General features: G+C 32.6%; 1 protein-coding gene across 2 annotated transcripts; it reads right to left on the minus strand.

Moving 5' to 3' along the window:
- Positions 1-319: 319 nt before the first annotated feature.
- Positions 320-8040, minus strand: LOC130994044 (uncharacterized). Of its 2 annotated transcripts, XM_057919085.1 has the most exons (14): positions 7771-8040; positions 4634-4745; positions 4214-4326; positions 4021-4143; positions 3040-3215; positions 2851-2926; positions 2638-2724; positions 2479-2559; positions 1530-1562; positions 1381-1434; positions 984-1025; positions 783-861; positions 609-679; positions 320-521 (listed from the first exon to the last, which is right to left on the minus strand). In XM_057919085.1, exons 1-14 carry the CDS (start codon positions 7933-7935, stop codon positions 441-443), a joined length of 1293 nt encoding a protein of 430 aa, XP_057775068.1. In that variant the 5' UTR covers positions 7936-8040; the 3' UTR covers positions 320-440. The 2 variants fall into 2 exon arrangements, with proteins under 2 accessions (XP_057775068.1, XP_057775072.1); XM_057919089.1 differs by lacking the exon at positions 2479-2559.
- Between the last annotated feature and the right edge of the window lie 7498 nt (positions 8041-15538).

The following is a 15538-nucleotide window of genomic DNA, read 5'->3' on the forward strand; positions in this document are numbered from 1 at the left end:
TTCAATTCGCAGGAATCGAGATGCACGTTTACTACACAACGAGTAAGTTAATTTTATTGTTGTGTACGTTTGTAATCTCTACACATGAATCAATTGTAAATCTAGATCTAATCCTTGACTGTTATTTCCGCTGCGTATCATTGGATGATGTCAAGGAAAACCTACAGGTGACGCTTAGGTGAGGACCACCAATTAGCGCCACCCCTAAGCGCCAAGGGCTGGAGATGCTCTAAGAGGTCACCAAAAAATTCGGCGTGGTGAGTCGCTGTTGCCGAATTCTATAAAGCGATAACTTAAATCAAATTTTCTTCAAAATTGAGAGTTTTAAAGTGAAAATGTAAGTTTTGGAAATATTTTTTAGAAAACACTGTAAATCGGGGACACAAGCTAGCTATGATTAACCATATATGATAATATTCCTTGGCCAAGTTGCTGAGCAATCAGACTAAATTCTTGCTGATAATGCAGCAATTTTCAGCTGGAGGTAACCTTATAGTGATGCTCTGCGCGAAAGCTATAACCTGAGAAATCAAGAATGAAATATTATGCAAGTGAATTTTGTGGATGCAGATAAGTATATAAAAATTGAAAATTTTAAGCCAACTTACAGCAAGGAAGCTAGAGCACAGAATACTGAACCCAGGAAAGTTAAAGGGGGCATTATTTGATATAAACAGAGCTGGATGGAAAAAAGGGATAGAATTATGAGGTTTTTATATAGCTAGTTCTTGAAAAATAAGTAATTTTGTTCAAGAAAATATAGAATGGTTATGGCTAATTACCTGTTAAAGGGCTGAAAGCAAGAGGAGAGAAGATGTTGGCTAAGGAACATATGCTGGTAATGCAGCCTTGAGCCTTTCCCTAATAGTATGAAGTAATATGTGATTTAATATTTTTCTATATTTTTTATTTGTGTATTGATTTTTCTTAGTGTAAAATGAAACAATATAATGTAACAAATTCTGTTTTAGTTCCAAATTCACCTGCTCACTTGGTCCTGTTTGTTTGGATGCAATGCTTCTCAGCTGCATAACCAATAATTATAATAACTGTCACGCAATTTTTAAAAATTTATGTCTTCTAATAAAAATAAATGAGTACTTGCTTTTCGAAGCAAGAATGAAAATCTAGGTTCCTTATTTATGGGTTAATTGCTGGAAAATAACACAAAGTTAACCAAATTTTGTAATATTCACATATCTTTTTCCACCAAATTAAGCTTGTCCAACGTCGTTTTATCACTGAAAATTTTGGGAATATCGCAATTGCAAAAAAAAAAAAAAAAAAAAAAACTTGACTGAAAATTGCAAATTAATTTGAGTAAACAATGCATTATTTCCAATAATTAACCCTTTTTCATGAACAAATTAACCAACTTACACATGGATAAGTAAAAATTGAAAAAATGGAGATCGTTGCAGCAACATAAGGAACCTGCAATTTGTTCACAAAAAATCAAATAAAAATTGGCAAACTGCTTTATTAAACTCTCTATGCTATGCTTTAATAGAAGATGATGAATAACTCACCCAAGGCGACCATGCGATGCTATAAACTACCATCTGCACTCGAAGACATGCTAGTTAATTAACTAAATAAACTAGCATTTGCATTGCATGGAAAAAAATTATATATTTATTATATAACATTGATACCAACTCAATTATCATATTTATATATATATATATATGATAAAAAAAATATTTCAACTAAATATATTTGAGCCGAATATTTAAAAAATTACAATTGATATTATGAAAATGCAAAAAAAAAAGTTAAAAAATGAAAAATAAATTTATTCAAAAAAATATGAGAGATGAGAGAATTTTTTAAAATTTTAATCTTTAAATAAATATAACTTTTACATTTTAAATCAAATATTTACATAAAATATATCAAATTAGAGTTTTTATCGTGATCTTTAATTTGATATGCATATTAAATATTTTATAATTATTCAAAATTCATAATTTTAGAAAGAAATAAAACAATAAAAATAAGAAGATAAAGAAAACGAAAATAAAAAGAGAAAATATAATTTACAATAAACATTCAATTTTATTATAAATACAAAATTGCCACTTAATTTTGAAATTAATTTAAATTGATTTCAAATTGAAATCTTGCAATTTTAATATACTACTCGTATATATAGATGTATAGGGTGGGGTCAAAAAAAACTTTTTATTGTAAGAACTGTGATAGTTGTAATGAACCTATAATAGAACTACAATGAGCCTATAAGTAATTGCACTGAACCTATAAGTAATTCACCATATTAGTTGAACATAGGATTCAACACAGTTACGTTATAAATTCAGTGTAAAGTTTTTAGAGTTCTCACAGTAAGAGATTTTTATTTGAACCCCTTCTTAATTATACACATAATTAAATATTTGGTGTTTGTATAATTTATATAAAGTACTCCATTTATTTGTTGCTTATTATGATTCAAATACTATTGATGCAAGTTCTTACACAAGCACAGCTGGAGAATAGCCCTAGAGAAATCATCTTTCTTTCTCCCAGAAGAGGAGTTAGAATAGGCATCACAATCAGCTGAAAGGCAGCAGTACCAATTTCAAGATATATATAATCAATGAGAGAGAGATGAAATTAATTTGAAGAAAAATCTACCTGTGACATAGATTCAGCAATGCCACTAATTATCATCAGATCAGAGAATTGATCTTTGTTGAAGTGAAATCGAGCCTTCAAGTAGTACTGCATGCATATATATGGCATGCAATAAACAAATAAGAAAATTCGCAAACTGACATCTTATATATAATATCAAAATTAAAAGAGAGCATTCAATTATTCAAATCAAATCTATTTAAATAGACTTACCATCAAAGAAGAATAGAGTCCAACATCTGCCATGGTGCTGAAGAACGCAATAACTGCAGCTTTCGACAATGTGGGGCTGCGAAAACAACGTAGAAATTTCAATAATTTTTAAACATTATATAATTTTGAGACAAGTAATTAATCCAGAAACTTGTAGCAGGAAAGAAAAAAAGATGAGTTTTGGGTGACCTAATCCTTAATAAGCAAATAGCCTCATGTAGTGAATCCACGGTCATGAAAAGCTTCCATTTTTTCGATGGAGATTTTTCGAGCAGACAATCATTTTCCGAAACATTTCTCGACATTGATTTCGGAAGAAACAATCTCATGTACACCAATCCTATTACAGACATGCCAGCTGCAACCTAAGAATTAAATCATACTTAATTTTAATTTTCTGTGAAACTAATCTAATTAATTTGATAATAAAAAAACAAGGAAAATTATTTATATCTAAAATACATCAAACTGTTCACATGTATCCTAATCACTTAAATATGACAACATCGTTAGTTCTTCCTGATTTGGGAAAATCGACGGTCCATTTGTGTATTTTATAAAATAGCTTTAATAGTGAAATATAAATAAATATTTTTAGTAGAACATGACTTTGTGAAAAAAACGTTCATGATCATTAAGTACTTATTTTTTATCTCCAATTCCATTGTTAATTTTGAATGAGATATGAATCAAACAAATTAAACTAGTTCAAATGATTTGAAACCATCAAAACATACCAAAGATGTACTCAATTTAGTAAATAAGGGACTAATTTTAGTATTTTTGATCTATCTAGCCTAATCCTCCAAAATAACATCTAAAGAAAAGATTGGTATGAAATTAACTCATATTTCAATATTAAGACTTTTTTTTATGAAGTTTATCTCCGATATTTTTGAAAAAATAATTGTGGATGTCATTGTGAATGTCATGAAGGATCCTACTATTTTTATCTACGTATTATAATAATGCACATAAAAGTTAAAGAAAAGAGTACTTATGTTCTTGCCAATCTTTTCTTTAAAAATGTGCACGTGGATTATCATTAATTTGAATGTTAAGTGGAGTGATTTCAGTATTTGACCAAGTGAGCTAGAGGATGTTAATTAGAATAGGCGCAGATTAATTTGGATATAGTATAGTTGGATAATTGAAAAGAATGGAAGATACTTGAAATGTAGCTGAAGTGGAGAGGAAGCGAGCGGAGAGGTTTCCTAAGACGAAGGAAGCAGATGAGAAGCCTGACATTATGGCAAACACTGAAGCTCGTCTGCTTTCTTCAACGTTGTCTGCCTGCACAAATTAATTCATGACTACCTTTTTTGATTGCAAAAATTGAGGGAGCAAGCAATTAAAAGTATACCACATATGCAAGAGCAAGGAGCAGGACGCTGCCTTCTGTGGCCATGGCGATCACGGTTTCGAGCATGTAGTAGGCGTACAAGTAATATTTTGTTCTCTTGTACGCCAGTATCGCTGCGGGCCCGTCAAAATTTCTCGTCAGATGTTCGTGTACCGTGTCTTAATTAATGAAATAAAATACGAGACGTGAATATCATGCTTGAGTGTTGAGATCGGATGAATGTGACATGTCCGGTTATCCAAAATTCTAAATTCAAATGTGATTTTGAAATTAAATGGCCGAAATTAAGTTATAGCCGAAATTAATTCTAAAACAACCAAAATTTGGGGGATATGAGTCGAAGAGAGAAAAAGAAAAAACAAACAAACTTACTTTACTCGATAAAGTGACCCAAATTAAATAAATAATGAATATAAATACCTAGAGGAAAGATTGAGAGAGTGAGAGGGAGAGTGAGCATGAATTTTCTGCCGTAGGTGTCGGACAGCTTCCCTATTACCGGCATCACAACAACTGATCCCAATCCTATAATCTGCAAATAATATTAATGAATGAAATATCGGCTTTATTAAAAAGAAAAAGCAAAAAAAAAAAAAACTTCAAAAAACCCTGCACAGAAAAAGCATACTAAAGGCTGAGTCTCATTAAAACTTCTTTAGAGAAAACTCATGGGAAAAAACCCAAAAGAGAATCTGCAAATAATAATAATAATAATGATGATGTGACAATGATGAAAAATACTTTCTTTTCAACTTAGAAATATAAAAAAAATACCCACGCCTCTCAAAAAATATAAATAACACTTAGTATGTATTTACATTTTATGACTAAATGGACTGAAGTACTCTCTCTGTCCCAGTAGAATAGTCTTGTTTCTTTTTGGCACGGAGATTAAAAAACTTGCTTTTTGAGTGTAAAAGTGTGTAAAGGTGTGTGGAGCCGTATTTGTTTGTAGTGTAAAATCATTACCAACAATAGAAACATGACTATTTTAGTGGGACATCCCGAAAGGAAAACATGACTATTAGAGTGGGATGAAGAGAGTATTAATTAAGAAAAAAAAAAAACAAGCTCATCCCACTTCCCCAAATTAGAGATTTTATAAGGAAAATCATAAAAAATAGTTTTGTGTTTTTTGGAGAAATATTTCCCACTATTAATTACTCTGGTATAGTGTAGCACGTACAACATCCATATTTTGGAGACAGAAAAATGCAGATTGTACAAAATAAAATGAAAAAAGATGTGGCAAACCTATTTCTTTGGCGGGCAGTACTACATTGATTGTAACCCACTAACCCCCCCCCCAACCCCAAAGGGCAGTACTACATTGATTGTAAGTTTTAAACCCCCCCCCCCCCAAAAAAAAGAGAAATAAAAATGGGTTAATGGTCGAAAAATACACGAACTTTCACGAAATTTGCAAATTGCACATGAGCTTCAAAAATAGCCTCAGAATACATGACTTTTTAATTTTGTTGCAAATTACACACGCGTTGACCACCACATTGATCGGTGTTGGCGTGGCTCCCAGAATTTTTAGACGTGGACTCACCGGTGCTCAAAACGACGTCGTTTTGAGTAGTGTAAATTAAAAAAAAAATGGAAAAAGGTGAGAGGCGATGGACCAGAGGCGGCTTCCAGTCTGGACGCCGCACCTTCTTCCCATCTAAACGCTGCATTCGTCGGTTGGTTTGCGTGGTGTGTGTAGGTCGGAGAAGGTGAGAGGTGGCGGTGGCTCTGCCACTGGTAGGGGCGGCGTCGCATCGGTGGCGGTAAAAGTGGAAAAATCTCCAGATCTGGTAATACTTGTTTTGTTTCTTGGCGTAATACTACTAATTCTAGTGTTACCCCAAATATGCAATTTCCTGTGAATGAAACCCTTGATGCAAATGTTATTGCGAGTGGTAAGGGGGCGGATTCTGTGAAATCTGGAGGTGGGGAGAAGGGTTTTGAGACTGTTCCTGCGGGGAATCAGTCGGTGAAGTTCGGAGATATGTGAGCTTTATTCTTGAAGGAAGTGTTGGATTGGAGAGAGGTGAGAGAAACGGGTCACAGCCTGTTGGGAATGCAATCTTGGTGGATGATAGTGGGGGAAGAAGAGAATCGGGGGCTCCCCACGTTGGGGATTTCATTGGTCGGGGGTTGAATCTTTGTAAGGCGATTTGGGGAGGAGGATGAAGGCGGCGACTCACGAGGGTTGCAGCCATAGCGCTCCTGACAGTAGAGGAGGATGAAGGCGGCGTCGTTATTGGAGATGAGGGATTTAGGGAGGCGACTTGGCAGAGGAAGACGGAGAAGGTGAGGCGGTGGGAGGTGGTGGCGTCGATGAGGAATGGGTGGTGGAGGTGGCGGTTGAGTGGAGCTGCTGTCACGGCGCAGCTGCTCCTCGCCGGAGAAGCAGGAGGCGGACACAGAGGCAATTTTTTTTTTTTGTAAATTCTTCAAAATATCAAAACGACGTCGTTTTGCCCACGTGGCTTGCCAGCGTGTAAAAAAAGCCATGCAATATGCCATGTAATGTCCAAGTAATCACCGGTCAAACCTATTCTTCGTCGGAAATTTCGCCGTGTGCAATTCGCAACAAAATTAAAAGGTCATGTATTCTGAGGCTATTTTTAAAGCTCATGTTCAATTTGCAAATTTCATGAAAGTTTGTGTATTTTCCGGCTATTAACCCAATAAAAATTAAGGAACAACATAACCAAATAAGTGACTACGCCCTACGTAGGTGGGATCGATCTCTGCACTACACAAAGATGAAAAATATCTACACCACACGTAAATGGGATCACTATACCACACAAAGATGAGATCACTACATCGCACACATACGATTGAACCCAAAATCTCTCACACCACACAAACGTGAGAAAACTACACCGTATGCAGATAAGATTGAATCCAAAATCTCTCACAAGAAATAGTCTTTGGGTGTCTCAACTTTGCCACTTAATTAAGTTAGGCCTCATTAGCACGTACCTGTAGATTTATTTGGACTAAATTATATATAAAAAAAATTCCAAAATAATCAAAATGATCTGCTTGTCTCAAAAAATATCCTATACTATCAATAATTTCACAATAATATTCGTACTTGTAAACTTGTTAACGTAATTTAATCTTTTATAGTACTTTATTCGTCCCACGAATCTGATTTGAAAATGTGCCAAGATTCGTGAGACGGATGGAGTAATATTTTTCACTACAAAAACCGTTAATTTTTACTAACCCTACAAAAGACCCACGCCACTATATATTTAAGTCATAGATGCCACTGCACGTCAGAGGTCTTTGAACGGTCAACATAGATTAGCGGCCTGATTAGTGAAAAAAATAAAAGGAGGCTAGATTGGTATTAAATTTTAAAAGTAGGTATTAGTGAAATATTATCAATAGCATAAGATATTTTTTTGAGGTGAGTAGATAATTTGGATTAGTTTGAATAATTAATTTAGTTTTTTATTAATGTAACACCGTTTCTACTGCTAGATTATAGCAAGGAATTGCAGGAAAAATGAGAGCAAATTAACAAAATAGATAAGAAGAAAAGGAACCGCATGTTGAGCTCCGGTGAGGTATACAGCAAAGGAGCATTCATCTTGGCCGGGGCAAACCGCCGCCATCGTGACGTCGGTGATCACCGGAGCCACCATTCGAGAGGCAAAGCAATGCAGGAAAACTGTCATAAACAGGTGGCTCTGCCCAAACTTCTCCTCCATCTATCTATCTATATGTTATATATATTGTGTGTGTGTATGTGTGTGTGAATTAATTTCTTAAGAAGAATGGAAGTATAAAGTGAAGAAGAAGGAGAATAAGGATTTGTAAATGTCCTCTTGAATTTTGAATAAATAAGGAGAGAAAATGTGATGTTTGTACGTGCATGTTTTATAGTAGTGTTCATGTATCCTAACACTTATGATGTGTTTGCTTTTTATCCATTTAAATAAAGAGATAATATAATAAGGTATAAATTTAACACCTAAAATAGTGATTATATTTTTATATCTTGTTTGGTTCAAATTAATGATAATAATATATTTATCTACTTCTCATGAGGGTATAATAATATACCCCTCTCTCTCTCTCTCTCTCTCTCTCTATATATATATATATATATATATATATATATATATAGGGGGACGCCCCAATGAGACCCCCTAATATTAGTAAGATCTAGGGTACAATCTGGTGCGTTTATTTTATCAATCCTATGGCTGATATTGTATCTGGAGGGAGATTTTTTTTCGCATGGTTCAAATTCTGGAGGGAGCAAAATATTTTAAATTTTGTTATTCATCAGTGTATACTGCATTATTCATCAATATATATTGCCTTGTTCATCAATATATATGTCTTATTCATTACCAATTTTTTAAATTTTGTTTTTCATCAGTATATACATCTTGTTCGTTAGATTTACGTCTTGTTCATTAGTATTATATGTCTTATTCATTGTCCTTATGTTACACGAAAAATAGGGGGTTATATATATAGGGGCGCGCTCCAGTGAGACCCCTTATTTTTCGTGTAACATGAGGACAATGAATAAGACATATAATACTAATGAACAAGACGTATATACTGATGAATAACAAAATTTATAATATTCTGCTCCCACCAGGATTCGAATCCTGCGAAAAAAAAATCTCCCTCTAAATATAATATCAGCCATAGGATTGATAAAATAAACATACCAGATCTTGTCCTATATCTCACTAAAATTAGGGGGTCTCATAGGAGCGGCCCCCTATATATACATGTAAAATTATCATTTTTTCAATGGATAAGGTGTTGCCCGAAAATTTATATCATCTGTCCGAATTTTTTACTTACATCAAACTATCAAAGCAAATAAGATATAAAGTATTAATAAATAAAATTTATCTCTTCCTTATATCTCAAAGCAAACACACCCTTATATTTTTTTTTATCTACGACCCTACTAAAATGACGCTCACTTAGTCTCTGTTTTTCTGATCCAAACTTAATAAGCATTAATGAGAGTTTATATGAAATCATATCAATATATTTTAGGGTTAATTGTATATAAATTGTTTAACTTTTAAATAGTTCTGCACACCAACTTTAAAATTTGTATCAAAATTATTCAATTATTAATTATTTTCTCATTATGCTATTTTGCTCATTTTCCTACTAAACTTAGTACTGAAGTGGCTATCTGAAATCTTATGTGTTCAAATCCTACTTAGTGTTGCTACAATTTCGAGAAAAAAAAATATAGTCAGACAAGAAGAATCCAAGAAATCGGAGGAATCCAATGTTTTCATCCAACTCGACAATACAATACAGTGTTGTTTCTATTTTTTCATGTAGTCATATGAGCATATATATTTTTATACCAAAGAAGCATATTTATGTCATGTCACCATGTTATGATCCAGCGAGATAGCAAAATAGGAAAAAATTAATAGTTGAGTAATTTTTATATAAATTATAAATTGATGTACAAAATGAGAATTTTTTGAAAGTCCAATAATTTATAACCTTATATTTCAATATGTTACACTATAAATTTCTAACAATATATATTAAGTTAATTTTCTACCTATTTCTTTCGCGAGCAATCTCATGACAGACGGTATGATTTATTCATTTATTGTTGAAGTATGGAGTATGAATATACGGAACATTATAGCTCTGAATTGTTTTGGGCAGTCATACATGGTCCCTTTTTTTTCTCTCTATTTCTATATTGAATATGGGTTGACATCTCCCTCAAATATAGTCTCATATAGACGAACTAGGTAATCGATTTGATTCTCGATCGTATGTTTTGTTACTTTCTTGATTATTTCATTATTTGTGCTTAATTTCCTAATCCTAATAACACGTACCAAAATTTTAAACGCAATGCATCCGGAACGTATTAGTTATACCAAATAGAAAATATTAAGTACCTTATTGGATTAATTGTCACATATTTCCTCCCAATCCCATTACAAATGTCCCATTTTCCATAATAAAATGTTCAATTACAAATGTCTCATTCTCCTTTTAGCAAATAATTAAAGAAATTTAATGGGTTCACCCACCATATTCTCTCTTTATACCTACTTTTAAAATAATATTTAAACAGTTTTCATCAACTCATTTTATCTACTAATTATATATTTATTAATCTTTGTGCCAAAAAATAATGAGATACTTGTAATAGGACGGATGAAGTATTAATCAAGTAAAAAGATGCAAGAGAAAAGGAGAAAATAAATATATCAACATAGTTAAAATCTTTAGGACTTTGCGCTTTTGCTTTTCCTTACGCATATGTTCTCCAATTTCTGAATCCAATTTGAATATTCGACTTTTTGTTTTTTGCTTTTTCTTCTTTCTTTCTTTCTTTGCTCTTTTTTTGATCGTTTGATTGCGTTTCTGAATAAATTGTTTTTGTTTCCTCAATTTTTTCCTGGAAAATATCTTTATCTCAACGTGTTATTATGTTTTCGATGTGCGATTTTTCTTTTGTTTTGTCATTTTTTGGGAAAAGAAAAGACCAAAAAGAATCAACTTTTCTTTAAATGGTAGATGATGAATTAATAAAGGCAAAAATTTATGTATATTCGAAAGAATAGATCTTGAGTTGGGTTTTCACTAATTTCAAATTAGAATTCATTAATTTTTAACTAAATTATTAATCCATAATTTTGATTTAATTGTCTCTTCAGACAATACTCTTCCGATCCTAAGGAACAATCTTCCTCTTAGTATAAAATAAACTCAAACTATATTGTATATTGAATTATGCATTTATAAGTCCTATAGTTAGAGTAGCTTAATTATGATTCAATTAATATAGTACATGAACAATAAATGCATTAGGAGAGTTTTCAAGTATTGTCAACACAACTACAATGATTAACGTTGGCAATGTGACTAAGATCCGTTTGCACTTCGTAAGGGTTGAGTTTTAAGAAAAAATTATATAAATTTTTATCTTGACTTAAAAAAAATATATGTGACTAAGATTTTAATTTTCCTCAAAAATTATTATTATTAGTTTGCTCGTTAAAGCTATTACATTTTCAATTTGTAGCTGGCCACGGGCCACCGACTGAAGCTCTAGGATATAGTAGTAGTTGATAAAGTAATAAAGTATGTATTGGGTTAATAATTGCTTCTAAAATGATGAACTTTGCCTATAATTTTCTTTTTCCCGTACGTGAACTTTAGAGTATTATATTTACAGTTTGTTGTGAATTTCTCTAAAATGAAAATTCGACTGAATTAAATTCTCAGTTGAGAAGAGTTTAAAATTACACTACCATCACATGTGTAGTCTAAATAAGAATATTGTAAGATCTTTTAACATCATGTTACAGTATTTTAAAATTTAATTTGGCCGGTTTTAGTTTTAAGAAAAAAATTACAACATACTGTAAGTTCATACTATTAGTGTTACTAAATAAAGTTCATATGGAAAAATAAACTATATATGGGCAAAGTTCATCCATTTTTTAGTCGTAACTAAAAAATAATCATATACTACAATAAATTTAATTGTTACCTGCAGATATTTTGAACCCTTCAGTACTGCAGCATCAATGACGTTGTGACAAAGGATTTAAGACATTCACATGTGACATTACTTCAAATCTTTCAATCCAAATCCAACCTTAAATTATAAGATAGTGATTTACTCCACTTCATTATATTATATATACCGGCATACACTATAAATATGAAGTGTAATAATTAGCTAGGAAATAAAATAGATAATTACATAAAATAATGATGAAAGTTTATCACAAGAATAATAATATAATTTTAAAAATCACAGACTGTAATACTACTTGGACTCGTTTGATACACGGCATAGGATAAGATGTGATATGTTTGACTGAATGTCATGCATATATATTAATAACATGTTTGGTAGAATGTATTAAAATGTCTGTAAAATATAATATGTTGTTTTGTATGATATATTAATATTACTAGTTTTGCGCCCGTACGATGCACGGGAGACATTATTTTTTAAAAATAAATGTTACTCCATTTTAAATCAATTGTTATATTTAAAATTTAATTATTTATTAATGATATATGAGTACCGAAATATTTATACTCTCTTCGTCCATGAAAACATATTCTAATTTGTCTTTTCCGTTCGTCCTAATCCTAATTTGTATATAGTGATGAATTATAATATGCAACAATGTTTTTTCTAATTACTACAATAAATTATAGTGTAATGATTATGTTGTAATAAATAGATTATTATTGATACACAATTTATAATGATTTGATTAATCTCAAATAGTCAAATGTTTATAATTTTGACAAACGTTAGAATCGACTAAATTCTTGATATTTTTAAATAAATAAATATATATATATATATATATATATATATATAATTTATTTATTACTTTGATTATTTTTGCAACATGAGTATCTTAAACATACAACTATAATTTATTTAATATTTTGACTATTTTTTGTAATATGGAGTATTTTAAACATATGTCCTAGATACATTTTTTTTCTATCTAATATTAAAAGATAGATTAAATCAACATGACTTATATAAATCTTTTTTTCTTTCTAATATTAAAAGAAAGATTAAATCAACACTTACAGTAAAAAATTTGATGTAGGGAATAAAAACATCTGGCGATTCGGCCTCTTATTTTTATACTCTCTTCGTCCCCAAATAACTTCATATATTTTCTTTTTAAGGCGTCTCCCAAATAACTTCCTATTTGTTTTAGGACATTACCCCACCACTAATAATACTTTATTTATTCTTACTTTTCAATTTTTCATCATTCTCAATATATTAATTATAACATTTTTTCACCACTTTCAATACTAATTATAACACTTTTTCTCCACTACTAATACACTTAACAATTAACTTTCTTAAAATTCGTGCCGTCCCCTACTAGAAAGTTATTTGGGGGACGGAGGGTGTATAAGTTAATTTACTAAGCTAATTTACTCAATCTTAATAATTATTAATATGATTTTGTTAATTGTCTCAATTGAATTATAAGTTAATTTAAAATGAAATTATTGTAGCCCTTGTAATTTTATCAAGCAATGCTTGTAGTTTATAGAGTAATGAATTATAATAATATACAATATTTTTTTATTAATTACCACAATGAATTATAATGTTGTCATTTATAATAAATATGATGAGATTATTATTAAATACACAATTTATTATATGATGATTAGATTCTAATAAATATGATGTAATTATAAACTTTTTCAAAAATAGAAAGATAATTTCAGCGGAAAAATATGGGTTACTATATTTATCAATGGTTGTGCTTTTATATATATATATATATAGGGTTAGGTTCAATGAAAAAGGCCTAAATGTAAGAAAGAAGAGAGAAGTAATCTCATCCGTTGATCTTATCTAATCTAACGAACATGATTTATTCACGCCATGTTCAACGGATTTTTTCGTTGAACATTCGTGAATATATACAATATTTTTGGGGGTTCTGGGTTTCGACCCCCCATATGTTCAACGAAAAAATCCGTTGAACATGACATGAATAAATAATGTCCGTTAGATTAGATAAGATCAACGGATTAGATTACTTCTCTCTTCTTTCTTACATTTAGGCCTTCTTCATTGAACTTTAGCCTATATATATATATATATATATATATATATATATATATGTTGAAACAATAGGACCGGATGGCCCTATTGGTGATTAAAACTTAAATTTTGTCCACAAAATTTAAAATATCAATATTTGGTCATCTTTTATGTGCTCTACCTAATTTACCCTTTAACACAATAGATCCAACAACTTCATTTGACCCGGATCCAGATTTAGGGATTAACCCATGCCTTGTCTACCCCCCAGACCCCCGACCCCACCCACCCCCCACCCACCCACCCCCCCACCACCCACCCCAAGCCAAAAAAAAAAAAAAATTTACTTCCCCTGCTTGTCTACCCCCCAGACCCCCGACCCCACCCACCCTCCCACCTACCCATCCACCCCCCCACCACCCACCCCCAAGCCAAAAAAAAAAAAAAAAATTTTTTTACTTCCCCTGCCTTGTCTACCCCCAGACCCCCGACCCCACCCACCCCCCCCCACCACCCACCCCCAAGCCAAAAAAAAAATTTTTTTTTTTACTTCCCCTGCCTTGTCTACCCCCCAGACCCCCGACCCCACCCACCCCCCACCTACCCACCCCACCCCCCCCACCACCCACCCCCAAGCCAAAATTTTTTTTTTTTTTTTTTTACTTCCCCTGCCTTGTCTACCCCCCAGACCCCCGATCCCACCCACCCACCCACCCACCCCCAAGCCAAAAAAAAAAAATTTTTTTTTACTTTCCCCGCCTTGTCTACCCCCCAGACCCCCGACCCCACCCACCCACCCACCCCCCCACCACCCACCCCCAAGCCAAATTTTTTTTTTTTTTTACTTCCCCCCCGACCCCCGACCCCCGACCCCACCCACCCCCATAAGTGCTAAAAAGATCATTTTACTTTATTTTATTTTGGATTTTCGTTGGCACTTATGGCACTATTAGTGCCATAAGTGCCATAAAATAAAATAATAAAGTAAAATTTTTTGGCTTGGGGGTGGGTGGGGTCGGGGGTCTGGGGGGTAGACAGGGCAGGGGGAGTAAAAAAAAAATTTCGTTGGCACTTATGGCACTATTAGTGCCATAAGTGCCATAAAATAAAATAATAAAGTAAAATTTTTTGGCTTGGGGGTGGGTGGGGTGGGTGGGGTCGGGGGTCTGGGGGGTAGATAGGGCAGGGGGAGTAAAAAAAAAATTTCGTTGGCACTTATGGCACTTATAGTGCTATAAGTGCCAAGCTTGGCACTTATGGCACTAATAGTGCCATAAGTGCCTAACCCGACCCGCGTGCCTGATCCTACCCGGCACGCGACCCGCGCTCCTGACCCTACCCAGTCCGCCCAATTAAGGGCAAAAACGTCCCAAAGCTATAAAAATGGCCAAAATTTGTGTTTTTTCAATGTGTGGCCATAAATTGTGTTTTATGCTTCATTTTGGCTACTTCAAAATTTTACTCTATATATGTTTACTAATAATTATAATTAAGTGTTTTATGTCGAACTTTCATTTTCTTCTAAAAAATCCCGAACTTTTAGATTTTTCCATAAAATGTCCTGTTATACAAGATTCAATGACGGTCGTCGAATGAAATATTTTGGGGATCGTCATTGTTGGAAAACCATATTATGAACCACCATTGTTGGAAAGCATTAAAAGTTAATTTTTTGTCATCTTTCCGTCATTAAATTTTGTATAGCGGGACATTTTATGAAAAAATAGAAGTTTGTGATA

The sequence above is a fragment of the Salvia miltiorrhiza genome, chromosome 1 (genome assembly GCF_028751815.1).
Source record: "Salvia miltiorrhiza cultivar Shanhuang (shh) chromosome 1, IMPLAD_Smil_shh, whole genome shotgun sequence".
NCBI lineage: Eukaryota > Viridiplantae > Streptophyta > Magnoliopsida > Lamiales > Lamiaceae > Salvia > Salvia miltiorrhiza.